The sequence below is a fragment of the Podarcis pityusensis genome (genome assembly GCF_964106645.2).
Source record: "Podarcis pityusensis genome assembly, chromosome: 1".
Classification (NCBI taxonomy): domain Eukaryota; kingdom Metazoa; phylum Chordata; class Lepidosauria; order Squamata; family Lacertidae; genus Podarcis; species Podarcis pityusensis.
Genome location: NC_138028.1, coordinates 78,430,295 through 78,451,846, shown reverse-complemented (window position 1 = coordinate 78,451,846; position 21,552 = coordinate 78,430,295). Strand labels below are relative to the sequence as shown.

General features: G+C 47.9%; 1 protein-coding gene across 4 annotated transcripts in view; it reads right to left on the bottom strand.

The window, feature by feature from the left end:
* LMNTD2 (lamin tail domain containing 2) overlaps positions 1 to 21,552 on the bottom strand; it is an 88,757-nt gene that overhangs the window by 4,138 nt on the left and 63,067 nt on the right. For 2 of the 4 annotated variants that reach the window (XM_080975609.1, XM_080975607.1), the window contains 7 exons: positions 17,518 to 17,654; positions 14,312 to 14,414; positions 11,525 to 11,720; positions 10,207 to 10,326; positions 9,086 to 9,276; positions 8,030 to 8,178; positions 6,070 to 6,152 (listed from right to left, as the gene is read on the bottom strand). In XM_080975609.1, the coding sequence (XP_080831735.1) occupies positions 6,070 to 6,152; positions 8,030 to 8,178; positions 9,086 to 9,276; positions 10,207 to 10,326; positions 11,525 to 11,720; positions 14,312 to 14,414; positions 17,518 to 17,654 (979 nt within the window). Of the gene's footprint in view, positions 1 to 6,069; positions 6,153 to 8,029; positions 8,222 to 9,085; positions 9,277 to 10,206; positions 10,327 to 11,524; positions 11,721 to 14,311; positions 14,415 to 17,517; positions 17,655 to 21,552 lie in introns of those variants that run through there. The other 2 variants (XM_080975608.1, XM_080975610.1) reach the window with 2 other exon arrangements.

The window sequence follows — 21,552 nt, the reverse complement described above, 5'->3', positions numbered from 1 at the left end:
CGTATCTGGTCGCAGTGGCGGCGCCAGCATTGCCCCCCATCCGTTAGCACCTCGTACGACACGGGGCCAGTGACCCTGGTGATTGTGGCGGGTACCCATGCTGGGCCTGCCCCAAAATTCTTTGCGTACACTGGGTCCTGGGCCTCGAAGGTCCGGGGGTTCCTGCCTTCCCCCACCACTACCTCATCCTGAGCTCTATCGGGGTGAAGGCGGTCCAATCTGATTGCAAGGCGCCGACCCATTAGTAGTTCAGCGGGGCTCCGGCCAGTCGTTGAGCTGGGGGTGCTGTGCTGTGCTAGCAGGAATGTGGCAAGGCGGTACTCCCAGTCCCCTTGCGTCATGCGGCGAAGGGTGTCCTTGGTGGTCCGCACCATGCGTTCTGCTTGGCCATTGGTGGCAGGGTGGAACGGCGCCGAACGGATGTGGCGGATGGCGTTCTGCGCTGTGAAGGTTTGGAATTCTCCTGACGTAAATGCAGTCCCGTTGTCTGAGACGAGAGTGTCAGGGAGCCCGTGGGTTGCAAACAGCCTGCGTAGTACCCGGATGGCTGCGGACGTGGAAGTGGACGGTACCAGTGCGACTTCCAGCCATTTGGTGTAGGAGTCCACCACTATGAAGAATGTTTTCCCCTGAAAGGGGCCAGCGAAATCCACATGCAGGCGTGACCATGGTGCTCGGGCGGACTCCCAGGACTGGACTGGGGCCCTTGGGGGATCTGGGCGGGATTCTTGGCAGGCCTGGCAGTGTTTGACCCAGGCCTCTATCTCTCCATCGATCCCCGGCCACCACACATAACTCCTGGCAAGGGCCTTCATTCTTACTACCCCTGGATGTGTCTCGTGTAGGGCTGTGAGGACCCTTTTGCAGAGGGGCTGGGGAACAACGACTCTGCTTCCCCATAACAGGCACCCCTTGTGGGCCGACAGTTCATGTTTGCGGGTTGTGTAGCCGGCGAATTCTGGCCCGGGGCTGCTGCTGGGCCATCCCCTCCACACCCAGTCCAGGACCCGGGAGATGACCCTATCTTTCTTGGAATGGTGTGCAACTTCTTGTGCCTGAATGGGGCGGTCGGGAAGCAGCTCCAGGCTCATAACCTCTTGTGCAGGTGCTGGGTCAGGGCCTGTTTCCGGTAGTGGTAGCCTGCTGAGGGCGTCCGCATGGCCCATCGCCTTCCCAGGTCGGTGAATCAGTGCATACTGGTAGCTGGCAAGGAAAATTGACCACCTGAGGACGCGAGGAGACAGCACTTGGGGGGTCTGCTTTTCGGGGGCAAACAAGCCAAGCAACGGCTTGTGGTCAGTCACCACGGTGAAGGGCCGCCCGTACAAGAAATCATGGAATTTTTTTACTCCCTTTACGATTGCCAGACCCTCCTTGTCGATTTGCGAGTAGTTCCGCTCGGTTGTGTTGAGTGTCTGGGAAAAGTACGCCACCGGTACCTCTCTTCCATCCGGGAGTTGGTGCCCCAGGACAGCTCCAATGCCATAGGGTGAGGCGTCGCATGCTAGCACCACCGGCAGCCTCTCGTCGAAGTGTGCCAAGACCGAGTTTGAGACAAGCAAGTCCTTGACTGCCTGGAATGCGGCCTCCTGGCGCTGGCCCCACACCCAAGGGGCCCGCTTGTCCAGGAGTCTGTGTAGGGGCTCCGCTACCGCCGCCTTGTGGGGAAGGAAGGAATGGTAAAAGTTCAATAGTCCCAAGAAGGCCTGAAGTTCAGTCTTGCTCTTGGGCGCTGGGGCATCACAAATGGCCCGTACCTTGTCCCCAGTCGGGTGGACCCCTTCTGCGTCCACCATAAATCCCAGAAAGTCCACCTGAGGCACTCCTAGTAGACATTTTTCCCGCTTCACCTTGAGACCCGCCGTCTGGAAACGGTGCAGAACGGTGCGGAGGCGGTCCTCAAACTCCTCTGGTGTGGGGCCGGCAATCAACACATCATCGAAGAAGGGGGTGACGCCAGGAATCCCTTTAAGGAGAGAGTCCATTATATTCTGGAATATGCCTGGTGCCACGCTGACACCGAATTGCAGCCGCTTTACCCTGAACGCTCCTCTGTGCGTCACAATCGTCTGTGCCTCTGCTGTGGCCTCATCTACTGGCAGCTGTTGATATGCTTGGGCCAAGTCCAGCTTGCCAAAAATTTTCGACCCAGCCAGGGTGGCAAGGACATGGCTGACCACTGGCACTGGGTATGCGTGGGCCGTGAGGGCCTTGTTTATGGTACATTTGTAGTCTGCGCAGATGCGGACCGAACCATTAGGCTTGACGGGTGTGACGATTGGGGTTTCCCAGGGAGCATTAGGCACCGGCTCCAGCACTCCTTGCTCTACGAGTCGGTCCAATTCCTCGTCTATACGGGGTTTCAAGGCGAACGGGACCCGGCGGGCCTTGAGCCTGACCGGTCGTACTGCGGGGTCAAGCTGTAGCGCAATGGGGGGGCCCGTATACTGTCCCAATTTCCCATCGAAAACCCCTGGAAATTCCTTGCATATGGCGTCCACGTCCACTTGTAAGCTAGTGTGGTTCACCCCGGTGACAGCTAGCCCCAGTGGTCCAAACCATGCCAATCCCAGTAAGCTAATGTAGGGGCCCTTGACCACAAGCAAGTCCAGTTGCCGCGTCCGCCCTCGGTATTGCACCCTGAAGGTCCCCACCCCCATTGTGGGGACCTTACGTTTCTGGAAGTCCCGGAGGGTGAATGGGGCCGGCCTGAGTTTGGGACCCCCAGTGGGACACAGTTTCCTTAAGGTCCTTGCCGAGATTATGGATAGAGTTGAACCCGTGTCAAGCTCCATGCGGCATGGGGCCCCCTCTATCTGTACCTCTACATAAATTTTCTCTACGTTGGGGTGGGGCAACTGGTATACCTGGAAGTCCGTGAGCTCCGTCGAGTTGCCTTGGTGCGTTGGGCCCCGGGACCTGGGGCTCTTGGATTGGTCATCTGATGCCTGGTGTCGGGTGGGCCGAGCCCGACACACCCGGGCGATGTGTCCCGATTTTCTGCACTGCCTGCACTCTGCGTTGCGGAAACGGCAGGTCCTCCTCTCGTGACTCTCCCCGCAGCTTGCGCAGTTCCCTCCTTCTCGTCGAGGCAGCTGTGGTCTGTGCGCTGCTTGAGTGCGCTGCTGTACTCGGTGCACCTCCTCCCTGTCGGATCCTGAGTCGTCGGTGAGGTCTTCATGGTGGACCCTCGGTTGGGATGGCAGGCTCGGCCGTGCCTCTTGGGTCGACCTCTCGGCAGCTTCTGTTGCCAGGGCCTCCTCCAGAGCGACCTGGAACGTTAGGTCCTTCTTAGCGTAGAGGCGCCGTTGCAGCTTCTCATCCTTCAGGCCACCGACGAGGCGGTCACGAAGCATGTTCTCCAGCTCTGAGAAGTTGCAGAACCGGGCGGCTTGGCGGAGAGAGGTCACAAACCCAGTTATGGTTTCCCCAGGGGCTTGCCGCTTTGCGTAGAAGGCATTTCGACGAGCCACCACTGAGGGCTGCGGCGAAAAGTGCCCCTTCAGCTGTTCCATTATTGTTTTGTATGGAACAGTAGCGACGTCTTCAGGCGCAAGGAGAGCCCGGGCGATCTCAAACGTCTCCTCTCCGCAGACGCTGAAGAATATCGCCCTCTTCTTGGCATCTTCTTCGTCGGTGACCCCTTTGGCTTCTAGGAGGAAGGTGAAACGGGAGGCGTACGCTTCCCAGTCTCCAGATGCTGGGTTGAATGGCGAGAAGCTGCTGTTGGCTGCCATTCTGAGTTCCTTGTGCCCCGGAGCTGAAGCCTGGATACACGGTGCGAGGCAGCGGTGCGGCAGTTGGCGGTGCTGCGTGTGGCAGTCAGCTCAGCGGGATCCCACCCTCGTCGCCAGTGAAATATACTCAGAGTCGCAAAGTGATTTCATGCTCTTTATTCAGCTCATAGTGGTGAGGAGGAATGAATAAATGTCCCCTCACAGTATCTGCTTTATATACATTATTTACACAATGGGCTGCACATGATTGGCTAATTCTGGAATTCTACTGTAAGCCAATCAGGTTGTGGATTCACTTCTATCTGGAGCAGGATTGGGTGGTTCCTGCCAACCAATCATACTGCTGCATTGTTCTAGGACCAATCAGACTGCTGCATTCTGAATCCTATTGTTCTAGGACCAATCAGACTGCTGCCTTTTGGATCCTATTGTTCTAGGACCAATCAGACTGCTACAGTTTGGATCCTATTCAACTCAGTACATAACAGTCTGCCACCTACATGCTTTGGATTTACTCCTACAGCCTATTGTTTCTTCAAATCATCCTGGTCTAAAGGAGCTTTTATACAGATAGCTAAACTAACCCCTGCTCCTCCAACTCTGTTATTTAAAGGAACCCCTGGATGATTCCACAGTCTATACTAAGCTATGTTTCATTCACTTCCTTTTTATGAGGAATCTACCCAACACCATCCCTTTTTGGTTCTTCCATCATTTCTCGGGCTGTAGAAAGTCTGTTCCTCCCGCCCCCCCCCCAAAAAAAATTAAGAGCACAGTCTCACTAGGTGTACTTGCCCTTGGTGCGACTTCTGTCTGTTTAAAGTATTAGATGGGCAGAGATCTATCGTGCATGTGAACTTGTCAAAACTCTGCATACATTCACCATAACCTTTGCGGTAGGTACTTTTTAACACCCTGTTTATGTTATTTAATTGATCTCCTAACTAGGGCTAAAGTTTTTCCAGCTATATTTTTTTTAATAATGTTAGTGTGCTTAACACCATAATGCTGTCTAAAATTAAGAAATAAAAAGCTTTCTGGTCATTGCCATTAACCCTGCAGCAAAATGCCAATGGCCAGAATGCTTTAAAAAAAATTTTTTAAAGCATTATAGCATTGTGGTGTGACATGCTATAGTGCTCTTTTATTTTTTATTCTTTATTTCAAAAAAATGTTTTAGTACTAATTTATCTTCTGTATATTTTGGAAAGTTTCCTATACGTTGCGATGCCTCTCAAGTTATTGTTTACAAATTTGCCATGAGGGTTCCTAAAGTGGGGGTGGTAGTCTTCATTAATGTTTGACATCGGCTGCCATTGATTGGACGTTGGCAGACTGAAACATGTCTTTAGCGTGACGGCCCAATTTTTGGTGGGACAGGTCCAAACTATGCTTATTTCAAACTGTACATGAGGGCTGCTGAAGTGGGGGCAGCAACCGACTGCCATTTTGAATCAAGATGGCAGACTGAAATGTGACTTGGGCATGTTGTTGTCCAGTTTTTGGTGTGATGTGTCCAACCTGCACCAATTTGGACACCTCGGAATATATCATTTCACTATTTAGCAAATTTGGCATGACGGGCCAACTTGTGCCAATGTGGATGCCTCTGAAGATATTGGCCAACTCAGCATGAGAGTTCCTGAGGGGGGAAGCAGCAAACTTCATCTATGTTTTGATGCTGGGTGCTATTTTGAATCAAGATGGTGGACCAAAATGTGACTTTGATGTGACTTCACTCAGTTTTGGTTATGGGTCCAAATGGTGCCAATGTGGACACCCCTGAAGATATTGTTGCCCAATTTGGTGTCACTTTGCCCAATTAAGCATCATGAGTCCAAACTATGCCAATTTGGATGACTTGAAGTTATTGTCCCCCAATTTGGTTCCAAGATGGAGATGGTCATCCTGTTCTATGTTTGGAGGCTAGACACAATTTTGAATCAAGAGGGCATAGTGATAGTTGCAGATAAGATTTCCTAAGGTGGAAGAGGTATTTTTTGTCTATGTTTGGATACCATTGGATGCATTGAGCCCTGCATCGGTGGGGGGGGGGGGGGCATGCACAGCAGCCATACTCACAAATCATACTATCCATTTAAAAATCACAATATGTTTGGGTTTCTTAGAATTCCCACACAGCCTCGGACACTTTCTGCTAGTTGTACTTGTACTATGCTTTGGAGAAGGAAACCTCTGTTTCCTGTTTCTTTATTCCAATGTCTGATTATCCAGCAACCTTGGGCTCAGAGGTGCCTACACAGCATTTACAGTACGACTCTGGGGAGGCCACTAACCTCTCCATGTATTTGTTACTAATGAACATACTTACTCTAGCTTCTGGTTCCATAATTTGAGGCTGCCATGTCTGAAAAGCAAAATCTCCCTCGCTGGTTGAAGAACTGCTATTCTTTTCTGCCAAAGAACAATAAAAGCAGAGTGCCTTATTAGCACTAAAATTCGCCCCCACATGCACTTTGCAATTTAATCTAAACTGAAGATGGTGTCTAAAACGCCCCTTCCCTACTTTAGAAGAATCATAAACAATTGAACACCTTTATCTAGACCCACAGAGCAATGGCTGAGCACAATGTGTTTTGGAACTCACACAATAGCAAGTAGGGCTCACAATTTATCCCTGTCTTACCACACACCTCATTTAACTTCTTAGCACATGATTCCACACACTGCAGAAAGAACAGAGCAACTGGGAATGTTGGTGGGGAGAACGTGTTCTTGTGTTTGGTACCATCAAATGATGGGGGAGGGAGACATAGCCATACTTGTTCATGTATATCCTACTTTTTGAGTAACTTCTTCCACAAAGTTGTTTACAATTTCCAATTAGAAAACAATATCTAACAGTAAAATAAGGGTGCTTCAGGTAACCTTGACCTAAATCATTCAGAGCAGGGGCAGGAAACCTCAGACCCAGAGGCCAAATGTGGCTCTCTGGGTGCCTCTATGTGGCCCTTGGGACACTCCCCATCTCCTTCCCAGACTGCAGCCTTCACTGGCCCTCATCCCCTATGGCACTTCACTTTCTCATTCTGCCTCCTGCCACTTCCTTTTCCTCTGCTGTCTTCCAGTTCATGCCCCTTTCCTTCCTCTTCATTGCTCTGCTGCCAGTCTGAGACATGAAAAACACATTGCACTGAACGAGAAAGTAGGAAAGAGTGTCACTCTTTGAAACTTCCTCCTTCAGCTCTATGTACTTTGGGGGGGGGGGAATACCCACCTTTGCCATGTCATGTCATGTCAAGGAGGCAGTGAATAGGGTGCTCAATGATTTTGTGGGCACCAGGGGAAATCCTCAAGGGTGCCACTGTGCCCATGACCACAGATTTAGGTACTGTAATTAGATTGCTCACTGCACATTGGTATTGTTTCTTGGTGTGCATCTACACTAAATGAACCTGAGGCTGTGTTTTGTGAGATGTTGAGAGATTTCTGTCCTCCATCCATTCAGCTTCCAGGATATTATGTGGGAGGGGGAACATTTTTATTACCCATACAGTGGTACCTCGGGTTACAGACGCTTCAGGTTACAGACTCGACTAACCCAGAAATAGTACCTCGGGTTAAGAACTTTGCTTCAGGATGAGAAAAGAAATTGTGCGGCGGCAGCAGGAGGCCCCATTAGCTAAAGTGGTACCTCAGGTTAAGAACAGTTTCAGGTTAAGAATGGACCTCCGGAACGAATTAAGTTCTTAACCCGAGGCACCACTGTATTTAGGTCCCTAGTGTAGAATTGTCCTATGGGGCTAACTATATGGTATGTGTACACACACCGAATGGAGGCCCAACACCATTCTGAAATGAATAAAACTTTGGAGGGGGGAAGAAGTATTGTGAACAGAGTAGGGAGGACAAAAAGAGGGAATGCTTCTCTCTTTCAGTATCTACCCTTTTTGTGCTTCACATTTGTCTTCCAAAGCAGCAGGGAATGGGAGTGGGGAACTGCTTAGACGGTGATACAGAGCTGAGAAATGATGGACAGGAAAGAGCTAAGCAAGCAACCTATCTTTGCTGATGCTCTGCTCAAAACACTCCCTCCTAGAGCTATTTTTCCTTCTTTTTTTAAGAAGGCATCAGGGATCCATACCATCGGTTTGCGTGTGACGTGTAGTTAGTTCCAGTTATGAAAACATTGAATTAAGCTATGCTTCTAAAATTATTTTTTATTTATTTTGACAAATATTGCACAAAATTCTTCCTTAATGCACATAGCAGTACACAGATTACCGTATATTTAATAACAGATATAGTTAAAACAGAGTTGACTTGCATACCCATGAGTGGAAGCAAACTTTTTGAGGAAACTGAATATAAGCTGGAAGTTTCGCTGCTTGCATCACTGATTTTCGTCCTGATACCTGTGGCACGACTAAGCAGCATTTTGCTACTTTGTGCAGAATCAAAAGAAAAGTGTCCATGGAACCTGAACAGGAAAAAAGGAAGATTGACCCAAGAGGAAGCTCACCCTGTTAAAAGAGTCGGAATAAGCATCAGCTCCTTGCAACCAACACTACCCATTTCAAACAGCTGCAGGGCAGCTGCAAACACTTCACACTGGTGCATCTGGGCACTGAAAGTGATCAACCTGATCGACTTTATATTTTGGAAAGTTGTTTGTACACTGCACATTTGGACACCTCTTGGACACCTCTGTCATAATTTTGCATAATGCTTCCTGAGATCATGGAGCAGGTTTTCGTCTCTTTGGATACAACTGGATGCCATTTTGAATTAAAATGGCAGATCAAACCTTTCAAGACTGCACTGTTCTAAAAATCGGTGCTGGCATCTAAAGATTCAGAGCCACAGTCTTCAGAGGGCATGAGTTTGATATTAGCAGTGTGATAGTAATGTTACGATTTGCACTTAACACTAAACCATAGTTTGTTTTAAACCATGCTTTGTTTAACAAAACATGAGTTAACCACAAGTTGCCTTACAGACAATCAAACAAAACACGACTTGTTTCTCCAACATTTGTTTGGTTTTTGAGCTAATCTTGCCTCATGCCTTTCTAGTTTTGTGAATTTATAGAAGACAGGGAGTGTCAAACAAGCCATGGTTAAGGAAAGGTGCTAGGTTCACATATAACACCAAACATGTAAAATAAACCAGGATTTGTGAGCCAATAACAAATAATGAATTCAGCTTGTGGTTTGTATGCAGTAAGCAAACTATAGTTAAGTGGCTCAAAAGGGGTCATGCATAACACTAAGCTATGGTTTAATAAACCATGGCTTAGTGTTATGTGCAAACCATTGCATGATACTGACTGTACTCCATTCCTTCTACCTGTTTCTCACCAGCACACTCCTAGATTGAATCTCTACCTTTTGTTTACCAAGATGCCTGAAGTTCTACGAATTCGTTGGGACGAAGCTACGTCTGGCCTCGAAGGCAAGGACTCAAAAGTTTCATCATCTTCACTGAGGGGAAATTTGTCCACTGAAAGGTCCACATTATCGCTATAGGCATCTGCAGCTGCCATGAAGTGCTGAGGACCTCTATATTGTGAGATAATCTTAGAAGATGAAAGTGAAAGGAAAATAAAGTTATTCACCAGACTTCAACATTTATATAATACAGTACTGCTTTTCAATGCTCCCATGGTAGTTGACAATTTGTTATATCAATGCATGAGAAAAGGACGGATTCTCTCAGGATCTATTCAGAAGTGGATGGTAGACATTCCCTCTTCTGCTTTCCCCTCAGGGCATGCAAGTCCTTTAGCATGTCCTTCATTCCCAACAGCCATAAATGTGTATCAGCTGTTGATCCAGAAATTACAATCTAGGATCACATACTTAGGTTTATATTCATTTATTCAAAATTTTAGAAGTGGCCATTAATATTTAGCTGCTGGCTTATAACTACTAATGCTCTGCTCCAAACAAGCTGTGATGCCATTTGGTGGCTGCACAGGGGCAGGGGTACTATAACTTACACACAAAATAAACACACAGAGATACACTGTTCCCTGGATGTGGGAAACCAATTGCAGCTTCACTCGCCATGTAAACAACACCTTAAGTCACAGAAATGCCATAGGTCTTTGGTGACCTCATTCAACAGAAACCAACCCCAAGGCACACTTTGGGTTCACATAAACATCTCACTGTTTCATGTATATTCATGAGCTCCACCACACTGAAATACTGTTTCATATTACAAATCTATGCTTAAGTTTACTCTGATACAATGCCACCCTACGTCATGGATAGCCAATGTGGTGCCCTGCAGGTGTTGTTGGACTACGATTCCCATCAACCGCAACCATCATGTCTAGTGTTGTAACCCAACAACATCTGGGGGGGGGGGTCCCACGTTGGCTATCATTACCTTAGGATGGTCAACCTTTTGGGCCTTTCCCCCTTTTTAATTTTTAAAACTCAGAAAATTATAACACACTGTACATCCCTTCCCCTCCAGACTATTAAACAAAGCAATTCACCTGGCCATGGTAGTCACAGAGGCAGGTCGTGCATTCTGGACCCGTTCTGAAAAAATGTTGCCTGCTTAGTGGCATGTTTGAAGCTTGCTCATGAGCAAGGTTGGCCCCTGCAGCCCACACCTATAAAATATAGTGCAAATGGATGAGACACAACATTAATGTATGACCTACAGTACCTCCCATTTTCATCTGTAACTGTAGCCTGGTGCCCTGTTTTTGCAGACCTCATGGGGAGAAAAGCTACTTGGAAAGACAATTTGGAATGAAAAGGAGATCCAGTAAGTGAACTAGTCCAGAAAACTACTACTAATTTGTTAATCCCTTTTGGCTTTGCTCATTAAATTCCTGTGCAGTCAGGAAATCTGCTTTAAAAAAACCCTGGTCTGGCAAACATAAATGCTTGTGCTGATGGAGCAACTGTGTTAGCACGATGTTAAATTCCACCCATATATAGTCTATTATTTCCCTGTAATGCTGGTAGAAATACATTCTGTTTTGTTGGTCAGAATTACACATTTCTGGGAAAGCAGCAACACTTCCCATACAACCATTTTGCTTTTTAAAAATATTTTAGTACCCATAAGCGCACAGTACAATTTAGAAATATTTCAGATAGAGACAACTGATTCCTTCTTTCTTTCTTTGCTCAAACTCAACTTTTTTTAGGATATAGAAAAATTTTATAGCAAAAATAACTTTTTAGAGTTCTTAAATCCAGTGGGCTAACTTTCAGTTCATATTGATGTCATCTGTCTGAAGCAAAATGTTTTGGACTACCTGTGGCATGAAATTATTGTTCAGCAAGATAATATCTTATATACCGTAATTTCCATGTATTAGACAAGGTTTTTTGACTCAAAAATCATGTCAAAAAACTGGGATTGTCCTTTACACGGATATTGGGGGGGGGGGGAGTTGCGAGCTGCAGTCGCGCAACTTCCCCCCCCCATGCCGCTGTGGGAGGTGTGTACTCTAGGGAGCGTTTCCCGCAGTTGCGTGGAGGGGAAGCTGTGCACACCAGCCAGTTGGTTGGTGGCCGTGCTCTAGGAAGCTTCCCGCCCTCAGTGGCGTGGGGTGAGTGGATGCCCACTTTGCCAACCCCCAGCAATGGATTTGCTGGGGTGATTTTGATGGCATGAGTGCAATTCCCCCTAAAAAGCTCAACAACTTTGGGCCATCTCCCCTCATTTTCTTTAAATTTAGTCCCCCAAAATAGGAGGTGGTTTATACATGGGGGCGTCTTATACATGGAAAAATACGGTTTGTATATCTATATCACACTCAGGATTGGGAAGCAGGAGAGGTCCCTGCTGCTTACTGTGATGTGATGCTGTGCAGGCAGAATGGTGCCATTCGGGAAACGATAGATAGACACTGGGAAGTCTTTAACCCACTGCTGGATGATGTAGCCACTTAAATCTATTTCCTTGTTCAATAATGTATTGAAGATTCGGACAAATTTGCCCGTATTATGTACACTCACAATCCTTAATGGTCCTGAACCAATATGGCATCTAGGGGAAGAAAGTGGGAAGAGGAGAAAAAAGATGGGTTAGGTGTGACTGATTTAGAAACAATTGGTATGAGCTATGCTACTTATGGGCCTGTGATGGAATACTTCTGGGGTTCTTAAAGTGTAAGGCAGACAAAAGAAGTAAGGTAAGAGATATGGGAGAGGGGAGGTATCTAGGGCTGCCATATTTCAAAAAGTGAAAATCCAGACAGGTGGTGGGTTAGAAGTCAACTGAGAGAAGCACAGGCAATTGTGAAGAGAACAAGTCTTTTCAGAGACCAACTTAGTCATCTGTAACTTTTGTACAGTGGAAGTTTGGTTTCTGAACGTCTTGGAAGTCGGTTGTTTCAGTTTTCGAATGCCAAAAACCTGAAAGTAACTGCTTCGCTTTTCAGAAGTCAAACGTGCCACACGGCTTCCATATTGAATTTTCCATAAGTAAATGCTTCCAGAAATGCATGCTTCAGTTTTTGAACGTTTCGGAAGTTGAACGTCTTCCAGAATGGATTACGTTCAAAAACCAAGTTCCACTGCACTTAGTTTCCAGTATAAGGAAAATGGCGGTCTGAAGCTACAAGAGTAGTAGCAGCTGAGACAGTTGTGAATTTGTCTGGAAACATAGTAGAATTAGAAAAGGATCATTTAGGGCAAAGCTCGGATCACCAACCTTTTCTTGCTCATGGGTGCATTTGCAAATTGGACAAACTGTCATGAGCACTACATGCACACAATGGCCAAGCACACTCTGTAATCTTTCTATTGGCTGCAACAAAAAGTCTAATTTCAGCAGGGGAAGCAAGCCTCTGAGAACCAGTGAATGCCTCTGCATGTGCAACTGCACCCATGAGCACCACCCTGACAATCCTGGGGTAAACTATATTTGGGGGTGGGAGAGACCACATCTATACAAAGTCTAGATTACGTACATTCTATGCCTTCAAAGCACATTCGAAGAACATTTTTCTCCTCAAAGAATTATGGGCACTGCTGTTTGTTAACATGTGGATTTGAATTGTAACTCTGTGAGGAGTAAACTACAGTGCCCAGAATTCTTTGAGGAAAAGACTGTGCTTTGAATGTGTTTTTAAGGTATAGAGTATAAACAGCTATAGTTTCTTGGGTTAACTACAGATATACATGTTTATCTTCAACAGAAATATTTTTATTATACTTCCAATATTATTAAATATTTGCCATATGCCATGTGTGCACACACACGTGGGGGCATGTAGTCATGAGTTGAGCAGATGTTTGCACACTACACAAAGTGGTTACAGAGTGGGTTGCTGCTTTGTGAGTTTAAGGTGATGCTGGAGGTGCTAGTACAGTCATACCTCGGGATAAATATGCTTCAGGATAAGTATTTTCGGGTTGTGCTCCACGGTGACCCGGAAGTAATGGAGCGCTTACGTCCGGGTTTCGACGCTCGCGTATGCACAGACGGTCAAAATGACATCACATGCATGCACGGAAGCGGCAAAATGCGACCCGCACATGCACAGGCATGCAGTCGCGTCTTACGTTCTGTTCAGGATGCGAACGGGGCTCCAGAATGGATCCCGTTCGCATCCCGAGGTACCACTGTAGTGGACTTGTAAGTCTAGATGGCTGATGCTTTTAAGCACACAGTTATCCACATAATGTGAAAAGCCCAACTTCTTCCCAACTTTGCTTCTCTGGGTCTTTATAACTTACGATTCTTTGGCAGCTCCGGATCCACCAGACACCTGTCTGACAGAATGGCGGAGGGTGCCTCAGGGGTGGACCCTACCCTGCATTGCTGAGGGCCTCCTTCATGTTGATCAGTGGTGGACAGCAGGTAGGGCCAGAACATTGTCTCAGAAAAGGAGCACTACACAAAAGGATGGGCAAACTGATGAATGATACAGGGCCTCAAAAAGCGCTCCGAAGTGGGGCAGCAAACACTAAAAAGCTGAATGTGGGTTGCTTGTTCTGCACTGTTGTCCCAAAGCGTGCCAAGTGAAACTTGCAAACAAAGGTCTTTGCTCCCTGCTCTGAAAATGCTTATCTTCTCATTTGAAGGCAGAACTACTATTGCACTATGAGAGGATGGGGTGGGTGGCCGCTGGGTGCAGCTTTCAGTGAAAAGGTGGACACAGGTTTAGCAAGGAGTGGTCAGCAGGGCACAGCAGCCTAGGTTGGCATTGGTCATCTGGCTTCCCATGGCAGAGGCCGCTGCCAGTAACTTAAAAGGGAAAAGGTGACAGGGAGTTCAGCGGTGTACCGGCACTGGTGGAGCCCATCAAACACTCCCTCCACTGTGCCCACACTGCGCCAACATCCCTGCCACCTCACCCCTCCCCATCTTCTTTACCAGCACTGAACTCAAAATTGGAAAGCCAGGTAGGCAACTGGGTTGCTACTGGGTGGGTGCACCCTGTCTTTTACTGACTGAGCTTTTACTGAGAATCTCACACAAAGTGGAGTAGCGTACAGACCATCCAGGAGGAAGGAATAATGTTTGCTTCAAAATGGAAAGTAACAGAAAGCATGCAGGAGTCTCTCCTTAAGTCCGGTGAAACTGCAAGGCAGAGGCTTCTCACACCAGAGTTGAGCTCTGAAGGTACTCACCTCCTGCATTCTTCTATGAAGGGGCAGGCCAAAATGTGAGTGTGCATTTCTTCCTCTGACAGTGCACGAGACTGTGCAAGGCTCCAACGATCCAGGGAAGGAGCTTTCGAAAGTTGAAACATAATATAATCATATGGCATATGAATGAAAACTAATGAAAAACTAATGAAAACTTCCAGGGAAAACCACTGTAGCTGAAAGTCAGACATTACATTGTGGTGATATTAGCTGCATTAGAAAAGGCCTGTGTGCCCTGGGGGAAGGCAGATGAGAAGCCCAGGCCACAGAGCACTGGCCATTAGCTCCGGAAATGACCCTTAGTGGGTCTGAGAGAAGTCTCTCTGTTCTCTCTTACATATCACTTTATGTTTTCAACTTACCAACTGCCTTGGGTGCTTTGGCTGAAAGGTGGGATGTAAATCCAATAATAAATAAATACATTATACAAATAAGTTATCTGTATTTATGAATATTTGTTTATTTATTTAGACACGCCTTTTCCCCCTGATGGAACACAAGGCTGCTTACATATAAAAATGAGAACCGCTAAAAACATGGAAAAGAACAATCATTAAAAAGCAATTAAACATTGATGGAAGTAAAACTATATACATATATAACATGTATAAAAAAACACCCATACAAATAATTACAATAAAAACAACACCGCACTAGCCCTTTCATAAAAAGCAGTCCATACCCAAAAGCCTGTTGAAACAAAAAAGTCCTGCTGGTGGAAGGACAACAAGGCGGGAAGCAGTCTAGCTTCATGAACTAGGGAGGGAATTCCAAAGTCTCCTGTGTCCGTACCAGGCGGGATCATGAATGCTAATTTTTAATAACTTATGAACATTGTAGAGTTGCTTTAAAAAAACAACAACTGTTACCTCCATGTCGTATGTATTGGATAATTTATCTAACTGAAAAGTAGAATTACCTCACTTAATCAATCAATACACCTGCTCCGCCACTGGCTGAGTCACTGTGCTATGAAAAGTTAAAATAGTTTAGTTGCTCAGAAAGAATGTGCCAGGACTAGGGGCTAGTTTGTTTTGCTTGCCATGTTATCAGGGAGGATAGGGGAATAATTGATTTTTTAAAACCTAACAGCCAGATACAATTGTGGACTTTAGTCCCCAAAGCTTATGCCATTATGGATGTGTTAGTCTTGAAGATGCTACAAGATTATTTGTTGTACACTTTCTTTGACACAAGTGAAACGCCAAATGTTCAGTCTAGGATCAGACTGCTGTAAGACAGCAGGGACAGAGGGAAGGCCGCTGGCAGGGCAGGTGAAAATGCTCGTGTAGGAAGAGATTCCCTCAGGAAGTGTAGGGAAGGACACAAGGCCCAGAGAAAAATAGTTTAAGGAAGGGGCTGGAGAAGTCAGGCTAGGGACCCATAGCCTGAAGAGGAAACTGTCTTGAAAGAAGGAGGGACAAGACGGTGTGAGGTAGCTGTATAAACACAAGGACCACTAGGTGGCGCTGGGCCAGCAGAAAGGGAGGGAAAAAGAAGGCAAGCTTTCAAGCAGCTCAATATGGTGTCCATGGTATCAATTCCATGGAGGGCTTGAGAAAAGGTTTTATGTGTCAGCAGGGACAGGCAAGGGAACTTTGGAGGTAAAACAGTGCTTATTATGCTTTAGAAGACCATGGGGACAGAGAAGGAGTAACCAGCCAGCTTTGCAATAGTTTTCTTTTGTCATGGCAAAAGGGAAGGTTGCCTCTGCTAGCCTGACCAGGCCTAACCCCATGCTTGGTAGGTTATGAGCATAGGGTGGAAGCTTTAGGGCTTTTGGTTTGTGTTCCTGTAAGAACACTGGTGAATAGCATAGCTAAAGAGTAAATACGTATTTTGTTTTACAGAGAAATTTCACCACATAGAAAGGAAATTCTGTTATTCTTCCATAATTACTTGTTTGCAGGATTGTGCTCCTATAGCGTGATGATGATTCATCCATAAGTTTTATTTTACTGCAGGAAAGTCATCCACGGACATGGGAAATAAACAATGCAGTCCTATGAATGTCCACTCAGAAGTATGCCCAATGGAGTTCAGTGAGACCTACTCCCAAGTAAGTGTGTATAGGATTGTAGTCATAGCCTCAAAAGGGGGAAGCTCAATGAGGTGGTGGGAAATACTGGCATTAACTAACACTAGTTAGTTATACTAACACCAGTTTGTTAAACTATATACTATAACTAGTTTCCTCTGACCCTTGCATTCTATTATTCCCCCAAAGGTGTAGATTTTCTTTTTACCTGCAAAACATGACATGGCTGATTGGTCACTGAATGGCAACAAATGGTGGGGTATAGAGTTCTTAAGAGTGAGCTGTTGAAGGCAAGCCTTTGCCCCCCACCCCTTCATCAGGAGTTCATGTTGTCCCTTACTGCTCATGGGGGAGGTGGGGAGGACCTGCAACTGATCATCTATGTTCTGTTACTTGTGAGTAGACTGAGAAGCCTGTTGTTGCTTAGGTCAACCTACATAGCTCTGAGCCACAGTGCTCTTTTCTTTTAAACTGCTTTGTCTATTTGTCATCTCCCCTCCTGTTCTTTATAAAGCTTTGTGATTTAGTTAGTGGGGTCAGAGGTGCATGTGTTTGCCAGTATCAATGATTCTTGTAATTCTCCATGTGCCTAGAATGTTTGGGTTCCTGCTTCAGGAGTCTAGGATCGGGGTTGTTAAAGACCAAAAAGTTAATCTGTTCTCTGGCAGATGTAGGGAGCTGTGGGTTTGCTTTACTCTCTGAGTGAACTGTAAGTGATGCAGGGTGGCTTATTCTAGGTTCTGGAGATCCAATATTTAATTGAGCATCCCCAGATTTCTTCTTGTCTGGGGAAAGGGCTGTGAGCTCATAGGGAAGTGGTGGGGGAGACTAATGGCTAATCAAGGCACAACTGGCCAACCCCAGGTGGGCAGCAGTTGTGTGAGGAAGGGGTGTAAGAGGCTCGCATTCTGTCATAATTGTGGCAATGACACTGTTACAGAATACATTAGAGAAAAACCCAACCCACAAGTCTGAAGAGGCTCTGTCAGTAAAGTCAATGCATACGTGGAACAGTCCAAGAGATTAACCTAGGTTACATTGGGCCTATGTGCATTGCACATGAGTGTGTGTGAGTATGCATTGCATGTACGACTTTTTGATCAACTAGCCAATGCCGGACTATTTTTAAAGAGGAAGAATTTGAACTTACTTTTCCCCACGGGCATTTTCTCAGAAGATGGTGCCGTATTGAAGGAAGACGATTCTACCATTTTGGGGTCAGGCACTGAAAAGATGTCTGATTTCTGAGAGGTGAGGACAGCCAACGAGGATGGTTCAGAAGGTGAACTGTAAAGTGGGGGTGGGGAGTTTGACATGCATTCCTTTGGGCTAATCCAGAATTTTCAACAAACAAACCCACATATTCTTCTTAGTGCTGTATTCAGATGAATACCCAATACCCAATACATTAGGAGCAGTGTGATATCCTATCCACATAAAATGGGGTGCTGTGGCGCAAAGTGCATAACCTATTTGCTTGTTCTTGCAAAAGAACTAATGGAAAATTTGTGTTCTAGCACTGGAGTGGGGAGTACATCTTCATCAAAAAGATAGCAGGACTGCTGCATGAGGAAAGGGATTTTGCTAGCCTTTTCTGCTTTACACGGCACTTCCGCATGGAAGTTTACTGTGGACTTGGTAGTTTGTGCGTGCAAGTTTTTTTGTAGTAGTCACTTGACATTGTCCTCATAAAAATGTCACCCTATATCCCGCCCCCCGCCCCCGCCCCCCCCAATTTAATCTGGATTTGCTATTTCTGCAGGGTGGCAATGGTGGTACTTCACGGATATTTCACACGCCCTGTCTGCTGGAGCAGAGGCATCTTTTCTCTCTACTTCCCACATTCACTTTAAAGAGGACAGAAACTGACAGCTTCAAAAAGGGGGCATAGCAGGGACACTAGGTTGGGGGTGGGAATCTGTTATGTACTGAGTTGAATAGGATCCAAACTGTAGCAGTCTGATTGGTCCTAGAACAATAGGATCCAAAAGGCAGCAGTCTGATTGGTCCTAGAACAATAGGATTCAGAATGCAGCAGTCTGATTGGTCCTAGAACAATGCAGCAGTATGATTGGTTGGCAGGAACCACCCAATCCTGCTCCAGATAGAAGTGAATCCACAACCTGATTGGCTTACAGTAGAATTCCAGAATTAGCCAATCATGTGCAGCCCATTGTGTAAATAATGTATATAAAGCAGATACTGTGAGGGGACATTTATCCATTCCTCCTCACCACTATGAGCTGAATAAAGAGCATGAAATCACTTTGCGACTCTGAGTATATTTCACTGGCGACGAAGGTGGGATCCCGCTGAGCTGACTGCCACACACAGCACCGCAGCACCGCCAACTGCCGCACCGCTGCCTCGCACCGTGTATCCAGGCTTCAGCTCCGGGGCACAAGGAACTCAGAATGGCAGCCAACAGCAGCTTCTCGCCATTCAACCCAGCATCTGGAGACTGGGAAGCGTACGCCTCCCGTTTCACCTTCCTCCTAGAAGCCAAAGGGGTCACCGACGAAGAAGACGCCAAGAAGAGGGCGATATTCTTCAGCGTCTGCGGAGAGGAGACGTTTGAAATCGCCCGGGCTCTCCTTGCGCCTGAAGACGTCGCTACTGTTCCATACAAAACAATAATGGAACAGCTGAAGGGGCACTTTTCGCCGCAGCCCTCAGTGGTGGCTCGTCGAAATGCCTTCTACGCAAAGCGGCAAGCCCCTGGGGAAACCATAACTGGGTTTGTGACCTCTCTCCGCCAAGCCGCCCGGTTCTGCAACTTCTCAGAGCTGGAGAACATGCTTCGTGACCGCCTCGTCGGTGGCCTGAAGGATGAGAAGCTGCAACGACGCCTCTACGCTAAGAAGGACCTAACGTTCCAGGTCGCTCTGGAGGAGGCCCTGGCAACAGAAGCTGCCGAGAGGTCGACCCAAGAGGCACGGCCGAGCCTGCCATCCCAACCGAGGGTCCACCATGAAGACCTCACCGACGACTCAGGATCCGACAGGGAGGAGGTGCACCGAGTACAGCAGCGCACTCAAGCAGCGCACAGACCACAGCTGCCTCGACGAGAAGGAGGGAACTGCGCAAGCTGCGGGGAGAGTCACGAGAGGAGGACCTGCCGTTTCCGCAACGCAGAGTGCAGGCAGTGCAGAAAATCGGGACACATCGCCCGGGTGTGTCGGGCTCGGCCCACCCGACACCAGGCATCAGATGACCAATCCAAGAGCCCCAGGTCCCGGGGCCCAACGCACCAAGGCAACTCGACGGAGCTCACGGACTTCCAGGTATACCAGTTGCCCCACCCCAACGTAGAGAAAATTTATGTAGAGGTACAGATAGAGGGGGCCCCATGCCGCATGGAGCTTGACACGGGTTCAACTCTATCCATAATCTCGGCAAGGACCTTAAGGAAACTGTGTCCCACTGGGGGTCCCAAACTCAGGCCGGCCCCATTCACCCTCCGGGACTTCCAGAAACGTAAGGTCCCCACAATGGGGGTGGGGACCTTCAGGGTGCAATACCGAGGGCGGACGCGGCAACTGGACTTGCTTGTGGTCAAGGGCCCCTACATTAGCTTACTGGGATTGGCATGGTTTGGACCACTGGGGCTAGCTGTCACCGGGGTGAACCACACTAGCTTACAAGTGGACGTGGACGCCATATGCAAGGAATTTCCAGGGGTTTTCGATGGGAAATTGGGACAGTATACGGGCCCCCCCATTGCGCTACAGCTTGACCCCGCAGTACGACCGGTCAGGCTCAAGGCCCGCCGGGTCCCGTTCGCCTTGAAACCCCGTATAGACGAGGAATTGGACCGACTCGTAGAGCAAGGAGTGCTGGAGCCGGTGCCTAATGCTCCCTGGGAAACCCCAATCGTCACACCCGTCAAGCCTAATGGTTCGGTCCGCATCTGCGCAGACTACAAATGTACCATAAACAAGGCCCTCACGGCCCACGCATACCCAGTGCCAGTGGTCAGCCATGTCCTTGCCACCCTGGCTGGGTCGAAAATTTTTGGCAAGCTGGACTTGGCCCAAGCATATCAACAGCTGCCAGTAGATGAGGCCACAGCAGAGGCACAGACGATTGTGACGCACAGAGGAGCGTTCAGGGTAAAGCGGCTGCAATTCGGTGTCAGCGTGGCACCAGGCATATTCCAGAATATAATGGACTCTCTCCTTAAAGGGATTCCTGGCGTCACCCCCTTCTTCGATGATGTGTTGATTGCCGGCCCCACACCAGAGGAGTTTGAGGACCGCCTCCGCACCGTTCTGCACCGTTTCCAGACGGCGGGTCTCAAGGTGAAGCGGGAAAAATGTCTACTAGGAGTGCCTCAGGTGGACTTTCTGGGATTTATGGTGGACGCAGAAGGGGTCCACCCGACTGGGGACAAGGTACGGGCCATTTGTGATGCCCCAGCGCCCAAGAGCAAGACTGAACTTCAGGCCTTCTTGGGACTATTGAACTTTTACCATTCCTTCCTTCCCCACAAGGCGGCGGTAGCGGAGCCCCTACACAGACTCCTGGACAAGCGGGCCCCTTGGGTGTGGGGCCAGCGCCAGGAGGCCGCATTCCAGGCAGTCAAGGACTTGCTTGTCTCAAACTCGGTCTTGGCACACTTCGACGAGAGGCTGCCGGTGGTGCTAGCATGCGACGCCTCACCCTATGGCATTGGAGCTGTCCTGGGGCACCAACTCCCGGATGGAAGAGAGGTACCGGTGGCGTACTTTTCCCAGACACTCAACACAACCGAGCGGAACTACTCGCAAATCGACAAGGAGGGTCTGGCAATCGTAAAGGGAGTAAAAAAATTCCATGATTTCTTGTACGGGCGGCCCTTCACCGTGGTGACTGACCACAAGCCGTTGCTTGGCTTGTTTGCCCCCGAAAAGCAGACCCCCCAAGTGCTGTCTCCTCGCGTCCTCAGGTGGTCAATTTTCCTTGCCAGCTACCAGTATGCACTGATTCACCGACCTGGGAAGGCGATGGGCCATGCGGACGCCCTCAGCAGGCTACCACTACCGGAAACAGGCCCTGACCCAGCACCTGCACAAGAGGTTATGAGCCTGGAGCTGCTTCCCGACCGCCCCATTCAGGCACAAGAAGTTGCACACCATTCCAAGAAAGATAGGGTCATCTCCCGGGTCCTGGACTGGGTGTGGAGGGGATGGCCCAGCAGCAGCCC